Here is an 8,430-nt window from a genome sequence, read left to right as displayed (position 1 = left end):
TTAAATCAGCATTTAGCATTGCTTTTGTAGCATATATGACCTACATAATGTCGTCTTCCTATTTGACGCAAAATGCGCCATATTTTTTTTTTTGGTGCACCAGATACATCCCCAGTTCTAATCAGCCGCTTAATGGGCCATAATCTGCTAGTCTGCTCGCTAAGAAACAAAAGTCTGCTCGCTCAGAAACAAACTGCTAGAAAGTCCACAAGATTCCTCACTTCCTCCGTCCTCGTCACTCTCACACCGTTGACCGAATCGTCGTCGGCTGTCGCCAATGGAGGCCGATCCCCATCCGGCGGTGGTGCTGCACGCTTGCTTGGGCGTGGGCCACCTCACCCCCATGGTGGAGCTCGCCAAGCTCTTCCTCCGCCGCGGCATCCCCGTCATCATCGCTGTCCCGACCCCTCCGGCCTCCACCGCCGATATCTTCGCCTCCTCCGCCACCGCCGTCGCAAGCCTGGCCGCCGCCAACCCCACCATCTCCTTCCACCACCTCCCGGCCCCGGACTACCCCAACCCGGACCCGGACCCCTACCTGCAGATGGTCGACACGATCCGCCTCACCGTGCCGTCCCTCCTCGCCTTCCTCCGCACCCTCCCCTCCGTCGCCGCCCTCGTCCTCGACACCTTCTGCGTCGACGCCCTCGACGCCGCCGACGAACTCGGCGTCCCGGCGTACATCTACTTCACCTCCTCCGCCGCCTACCTCGCGGCGTTCCTCCACCTCCCCCACTACCTCGCCACGACGGACGGCGGCGACTTCAAGGACATGGGCAAGAGTCTCCTCCGCTTCCCCGGCGTCCCGCCGATCCCTGCCTCGGACATGCCCCAGATCGTGCAGGACCGCGCGAGCCGGACTTGCGCCGTGCGGATGGGGCAATACGGGCGCAAACCGGAGGCCCGGGGCTTGCTGATCAACACCTACGAGCGGCTGGAGGCGAGGGCCGTGACTGCGCTCAGGGACGGGGTGTGTCTCCCTGGCCGCCCGACCCCGCCGGTGTACTGCATCGGCCCACTGATCGTGAAAGGCGAGTCGGCTCCACAAGCGCAGGGCGCGTGCTTGTCGTGGCTGGACGCGCAGCCGGAGCGGAGCGTGGTGTTCCTCTGCTTCGGCAGCTTGGGCGCGATGTCGGCGGCGCAGCTCAAGGAGATAGCGTGCGGGCTCGAGAACTCCGGCCACCGCTTCCTGTGGGTCGTGCGGAGCCCGCCCGAGGACCCGGCCAAATACTTCCTGCCGCGCCCGGAGCCAGACCTGGACGCGCTCCTCCCCGATGGGTTCTTGGATAGGACGGCCGCGAGGGGGATGGTCGTGAAGATGTGGGCGCCGCAGGTGGAGGTGCTGCGGCACGCGGCGACCGGCGCGTTCGTGACGCACTGCGGGTGGAACTCCGTCCTGGAGGCGGCGTCGGCCGGGGTGCCGATGCTGTGCTGGCCGCAGTACGCGGAGCAGAGGGCGAACAAGGTGTTTGTGGTGGACGAGATGAAGCTCGGGGTGGTGATGGAAGGGTACGACGAGGAACTTGTGAAGGCGGAGGAGGTGGAGAAGAAGGTGAGGCTGGTGATGGAGTCGGATGAAGGGGAAAAGCTGAGGGGAAGGCTGGCATTGGCCAAGGAGAAGGCGGCTGAGGCGCCGGCGGACGGCGGCCCGTCGAGGACGGCGTTCACCGAATTCTTGAAGGATTTGAAGCTCCAGAAGTGATCAAACAGAGATTGTAGCTAGAGCTTATTGAAAATTTGGAACAGGTGATTCTGCAGATTTGCATCAGTAATTCCCTCTCGAAACTACCCCTTATTATGATGCTATGCTATGCTATGCAGATTTTATTACTGCTTCAGTAATTATACTCTTGATTCAAATGATGTGGCATGGCTTAGCTAGTTAGCTGTGCTTCCAAATCGAAGAGATCAAAGACCTTCTCTCCTCACAGGATGAAGTTACCGTGGTTTGGGCTAGTCTAACCGCAAATTCTGCGGCACATAAACTAGCTAGAAATGGCTGCCTGAATAAGTTATGTAAGACTTGGTTTTTTGTTCCACCGGATTGTATTTGTGACATTGCCGTGGCCGAGGCCACTTAGATAATAAAGGCAGCGAAGTTGAATCTCAGGAAAAAAGAAACTGCGCTTCCAAATTCCACAATGAAGTTGTCAAAACTGCAAGCGCTCCTCGGCAGTATGATCTACCACAAACACATAAACAATATGTTGCTTTCATTCAGAACTGACAGTCACTAAATTTGGTTGCTCACTGGCGCAACATGCTCGACACGGCATGTAATCGAGTAGTAGCGGCAGGATAGATGTACGTTTTGATTTACTTCTTGTTCTTTTGTTTTTGTTTTGGCCGCTGCTACGCGTAAGCCAGCTGATCTTGGAAAAGATCAGCCGCCTACGCAGCCGTCTGATTTAGACGTACTTGGCTGTTAGATCACAGGTTATTAGCAGCGTGTCTTTCTCTTCTTCTTTCACATTCTTCTCTTGCCTTACATTCACCAGGGCGATGAAAGAAACCTCTACGGACCTTGTATGCCCATTCGTTGGAAGCAGTAGCCCCACACTGGTAGGCAGTGCAGCGCTGCCGTTCGTCGGAGACTCGTTCTGGTCGCGGCAGCCCTGTCATCATATCACAGACGATACTCCAATGCAACATCGGTCGGCCCAGCGATGCTCCAACGCAGCACTGGAGCCCCGGCGATGCTTCAACGCAGCACAGGTCTCGCGGGTGCTTCATCGCAGCACTGGTGAATCTGCATCACAACACGGGCGAACCCGACGATGCTTCATCGTAGCTCCGGTGCCTCGACAATGCTTCATCCAAACACCAACGGGTGATGCTATGCAGCACGCGGCGCTGGCGGCGCATGCTGCTATTCAGCGGTGGCGACGACGCATGCTGTAGCAGCATGCGGCGGTTGACGGAGTTGACGACATATGCAGCGACAACATGCATCAGCGGCGCCGCATGCTGTGATGCAGCAGCAGCGACAGCGCATTCAACGACAGCACGCGGCGGCGACGGTGAAAGCTGCTAGGCAGCACACTGCGGCGACGGTGCATGCTGCGATGCAGCGGTGCCGACGGTGCATGCTGTTACGCAGCACACGGCAGGCCATGGTGACGGCGAAAGCTGCTAGGCAGCACACAGTGGGGAAGGTGCATGCTGCGATGCAGCGGCGGCGGCGGCGACGGTGCATGCTGTACACAACACACGGTGGCGGCGGGCGCATGCTGCGATTCTGCGGCGACGATGACGGATGCAGCGACAGCAGGTGGCGGCGCCGATGCGGTTGCGACGGCGGATGCTGCGTTGGAGCATAGTGTGTGGTATTGCTGGTGGCCTGGGCTAGGAAGCAACCAGCTTTGCCATGCACTTGCAGCAACATCCATGGCGAAGAAGACCAGAGCTTATAAAAGAGTAAAAAAGGGATCACGTTTGTGCGGAAGAAAAAGAAGACGAGCGGCTCACATGCTCGCGTCGAAGGATAAGGTTGGGACGGCGTGGGTGGGTCCATGGGAACCGTGGCATGCGTGTAATGATGGAGAAGCGTGTACCGCAGGATCGACTTCATCGGATGGCTCGGGACGCGACTTAAGCTACTCAAAGATCAGTCGGTCTACAGGAAGAGTTTTCCTTTTGTTTTTGTTTTTGGGTGTCCTTTTCTGCTCTTATTTGTTGGCTGCACAAGTCTAGCGTCATTTGGATGTTCTCTTCTAACGCAGAATAGTGCCTACTAGATCAAGAAGGACAACTGCTGATTGCAGGAATGAGGCAATACAGTAGGTTGCTACTGATTCACTAACCACGGATAAAAAGAGGCACTCTTGGAATTGCTGCTGATAAGAGCGACATTGTCGAAGCTACTTCTGTCGAGTAAGAGGCCGAGCAGACGTTTTTAATGAATTCAAACCTCTTCTTTAATCTGGAAGCTCACAATCTGGTTGTAAGATCATCGCTGTGCGTTGTCTAGAAAATCCTGACACCTCCCATTTCTACGTGTAATTAGACCCAAACATGTATGTGAGCATGCATTGTGCTCACGTGGGAAGGAGAGTCGATTGATGATGGATGGATCACTAGTAGAAGGAAGAAGTAGGGTATATATGGGTGGCAATGTTCTGTACATCTTCCACTATAGGAGTACGGTATATGGTATGGAAAGGTAGGTGAGCGGGAATGCCGAATGTGGCTCTCTAGCCGAAATAAAGTAACCAAACTACCAAATACGATTTTTGGTACGACATTGAATGATACTGTCGGGGGTTGGATACGACATATGCCAAAGGATGGCTTATCATGGTGGGAGCGAGTAGAACGTCGTCGGTGCCTGGAAGGGGGATGAGGCGAAGACATGCACGCCGGCGGAATTTACCCAGCTTCAGGGCTCTCCTAGGAGATAATACCCCTACTGCTGCTCTGCGGGGTCTCCGCATGATCACTAGGGAAAAGTGACTACAATGGTGCTCCTGGAGCTGTTTCGGGAGGCCGGAGAGGGCAAGGCTAGCTCTCTCCTCCATGTGCTATATGGTCTATCTCTATCTAGATCCGAACCCTTTGCATGGGTGCCCCGGGGGGTTTATATAGGCCTACCCCCCGGGGGTACAATAGTAATCCGGCTGGGCGCGGGTCCCAGCCGTCTGTCTCTCTGGCCGCCGCCCTTTCCGCCGGCTTCTAGGGCCCGCCGACTGGCGGGTCCCGCGGACAGGCTTGATACTGTAGCGGCACTTCTGATGACGCAGGCTTGGTCATTGGGTCATGGCAACAGTGCCGCCGTCTATCGGGCGATCACTGTCGCCATTCCCCATCCTATCTGGTTAATGGCTCGTGGGGCCTTGTGGAGGAGTCGGCCGACTCCAGGGAGGCAGACTCCCACAGGTCCGTCTTCGGGTCGCCCAGGACGCCTTCGGCCCACCCACTGACAGGCGGCCCCGCCGCCTTCGGGTCGTACAGGCCGACATCGTGGGTACAGTGTACTGCGTACTGTGGCTGAGGTCAGGGCAGGCATGACAACAGTGTCGCGCCTCGCCGGAGATCTTCCAGCGATACGGCTCACTGTAGCCATGCCGGCCCTCCGTAAGTAGGAGGGGGAAACGGCCATGCCGTGACCGTACCCCGCATCATACTTCGAGATGAGGGAGGAGTCATGGGCCGACTCTCCATAGTCGGCCTCTCTGGAGGTCGCCTAGCTTGGAGTCGGCTTATGTTGGAGTCGCCGTCTGGGACTCGGCTTATCTTGGAGTCGCCGTCTGGGACTAGGCATATTTTGGAGTCGCTCCTGAGACTCGGCCTGAGGGGCGTTGCCTGCCCCGATGTCTTGAAAGGTCCGGGGCTCGGGTTAGACTACCCGTGGCGCATTACTCCGACAGTAGTCCCCGAAGCTGGTGAAGCCCTGCGGACGTTGCATTGTGGGGCTTCAATAGTTTCAATCTTCAAAGAGCAGACTCTGGAACTCGGCTGCCGTCTTCCCTTGGGCCGACTGTCGAAAGTCGGAGGTTTAGTGAAGAGTCGCAGCTCGAAAGTCGCGGCGGGAAACCAGGCGGCGTGCCTGATACGCTTCCCCGCAGCCATGAGGGCGGTCCTATCGCGTGGCGCCACGTGAGGAGAACAGTCTGCCTGCCCACACGCGCGACGGACGGGCCGTCAGGCGGGGCCCGCCACTACCGTGCCTCGGCATACGAACAGATCCGTTGCGGTCGTGGACGGTTGGTTTTCCCACGTCGTTACTGCGCGCAATAACTTCGTGGGGTAAATCGTGGGGCGGCGTGGGGCATCGTGCGCAGTTAATCCCACGCCCGCCCCCTCGGCTTCTCAGCCCGCAGGGCTATAAGTAGGCGGGGGGGGGGAGGGGAGCGGAGCGGCACAGCACGCGCGCCCTTCTTCCCCGCTCCCCCGCCTCATCTTGCCTTCTCTTCCTCCTGCCTCCGCCGCCGAGCAAGAGCACTCCACACCATGGCAATGAGCTCTTCCTCCGCCGCGGCCCCCGCCGTGCGCTCCGGCGTATGGGATGGCTCGGAGGTAGAAGAAGAACACATCGAGTTCCTCCGCCGGACACGCCGTCTCCCCAGCGTGGACCTCGTGCGCGCCCGCACCGCGCCGGAGGGGGAGATCCGGCAGGTGCCAGAAGAGGGCGAGCGGGTCATCTTCCGCTCGCACCTCATGCGCGGCCTGGGGCTGCCGGCGAGCGGCTTCTTCCGCTCGTTCTTGGAATTCCATAGTCTTCAGCCGCACCACCTCACTCCGAATACGATGGTGTTGCTCTCCACCTTCGCCACTCTGTGCGAAGGTTTCCTCGGCGTTCTCCCCACCATCGAGCTGTGGGGAGAATTCTTCTCTTCTAAGCTCGGCACGCACATCACCGGCGTGCCGGCTCAGTGCGGCGCCTTCATCGCGATGCGGCGCTCGACGGCCGACAACCCCTTTCCTCCCATCATGCTGATCAAGTCGGTGAAGATGTGGCAGCGCTCATACTTCTACATGAAGAACCTCGCCTCCGACGGCGACTGGGTCAACTTGCCGCCTTACAACGCCGCCCCCCTGGCTGGGAGGCTCCCCAGCTGGTCCCACCGAGTCAAGACGCTGACTCCCGCCGGAGCCGCCGCCGTAGCGCGACTCCGAGTCTTGACGCAGTCGGAGGGACTCGTCGGGGCCGACTTGCTGGCCGCCTTCGTGGCGTGCCGAGTTCTCCCGCTCCAAGGCCGGCCTCACCTGATCTGTCAGATGAGCGGCCTCCGAGACCCAAGTCGGATGAGCACCAAGGAGATGTCCCGCAAGGAGGTGGCAAACATGGTGAATTACATCGCGCACTGCGAGTTCGAGGAGGACTGGCAGTTCGGCAAGGAGCCGTATTCGCGTGACAACCCTCCACCAGTAGTAAGTCGCGTCCCCCTATCGTTTTGTTTTCTTTGCAGCCGACTCCGGCTTCTGACTCCTGTTGGTTTCTTCTGAGCTAGAATCCTCTTATGCAGCCTGCCGCCGGCGCCACGAGACAGCCCCGCGAGTATGTTCTCGACCGCGCGGAGAGCGACGTCGACGACCCCGACTTGGGGGCAGCGGCGATGGAAGCCGACGCCAAAGGCGGGGGAGGAGGAGCAGAAGGCTAGTTCAGGCCCTCGACCACCTTCACCGACTGGCCTGATGACGACGCCGAAGGGGAGGTCGCCCCGCGCCACCAGCTGAAGGTCGGTTCCTCCGCCGGCCAAGGCGGTTTGAAGAGGCGCCACGCCGGGCTGAGTGCGCCCGGCCGCAAGTTGAAGAAGATAAAGGGGGCGGCCGCCGCGACCAAACGGGAGGAGGCGGCCGCGAAGGCCAACCGCTTCCGAAGGGAAGTGAGAAGGCCGCCACTAGTCTCTGCGTAAGTCTTTACGCTTTTTTATTTTTCCTTCGCTGAATCTTGTCCGAGTCTTTTTGTTATATACTCCCCCACTCTTCTTCAGGGCCCCTCTTTTCCTTGAGAGAGTCGCCGTCCCCTCCGTCATGGGGTCGGCAGAGACGTCCGCCAACACTCGGCGGCCCGACCGCGCCGCCGACCTCCGGGAGGCGACGGAGCGGAATGCGCGGGAGAAGCGCGAGGAGGAGGAGGCCGAACGTCTGGAGAAGGCGGAGGCCGACAGGGCGGCCGCCTCCGCCCAGAAGAAGCTGGATGATGCCGAAGCCGCCCTTGCGGCGAGACGGCGCGCCGAGGAGGCCGCGCATCACCGATCGGCGATGCTCGTCCCCCCACTGTCGTCTGCACCGCCGCCCCCGGAGTTCACGGGGCAGACCAGAGAGGCCGGCGCCGAGAACCCCGTCATGGAGAAGGAGAGACGCGAGGCTTCTATGTCGGACACTCTCGTGCCGCCACCGCCGCTTCCACCGCCGTCGGGGAGACCGCACGGCAAACAGCCGGTGGATCCGTCGGAGCCGCCGGCCATGGACGAGGCCGAGGCGCGGCTGCTTCTCCAAGTCGCCTCGCCGGCGCGTCGCCGTCTTGAGAGGGCGACCTCGGCACCGCAACCTCGGGAGATCGGCGCTGCCAGCTCGGCAACCCTAGACGCCGAGGCCACAAGCGTCGCGCCCACCGGGTGGGTGCGCGGAGGCGGCACTGGGCCGCTAAATCAATTGCTTCTGGAAGTCCAGGCGAAGCTGCGGGCCGAAGGCGACGCCCTTCAAGCCTGCACCAGAGCGCATCTGGCCGCACGAACTGCCGTCCGGGTAAGTTTCTTTTCCTTTTTGATTCTTGTTTTTCTCTGTGGGGGCGCGCCAGCGCACCCACTGGGTGTAGTCCCCGAGTTCTGGGCCGGCTGCTGAGCAGGCTGTTCGGAACTCCCTCTAGCGAGTTCCAAACACTAACTTTGTCTTCAATGACTTATTGCAGGTGTATCACAACCTCCGCGCCACTGCCTTCAACCGCAATGTTGAGGAGTTGAGCAGGCGGGCTGCCGACTTGTCGGA

The 8,430-nt window shown here is 59.8% G+C and overlaps 1 protein-coding gene across 1 annotated transcript; it reads left to right on the top strand.

The window, feature by feature from the left end:
- Positions 1–234: 234 nt before the first annotated feature.
- On the top strand, positions 235–2,084 carry LOC119368550 (anthocyanidin 5,3-O-glucosyltransferase-like). The gene has a single exon (XM_037633781.1). The coding sequence runs from the start codon at positions 278–280 to the stop codon at positions 1,700–1,702; it is 1,425 nt and encodes a 474-aa protein (XP_037489678.1). The 5' UTR covers positions 235–277; the 3' UTR covers positions 1,703–2,084.
- Positions 2,085–8,430: the final 6,346 nt, after the last annotated feature.

This window comes from Triticum dicoccoides, chromosome 2B, assembly GCF_002162155.2.
Source record: "Triticum dicoccoides isolate Atlit2015 ecotype Zavitan chromosome 2B, WEW_v2.0, whole genome shotgun sequence".
NCBI classification, from domain to species: Eukaryota; Viridiplantae; Streptophyta; class Magnoliopsida; order Poales; family Poaceae; genus Triticum; species Triticum dicoccoides.
The sequence above is the reverse complement of the archived record's forward strand: the minus strand, read 5'-3'. Positions and strand labels throughout refer to the sequence as shown.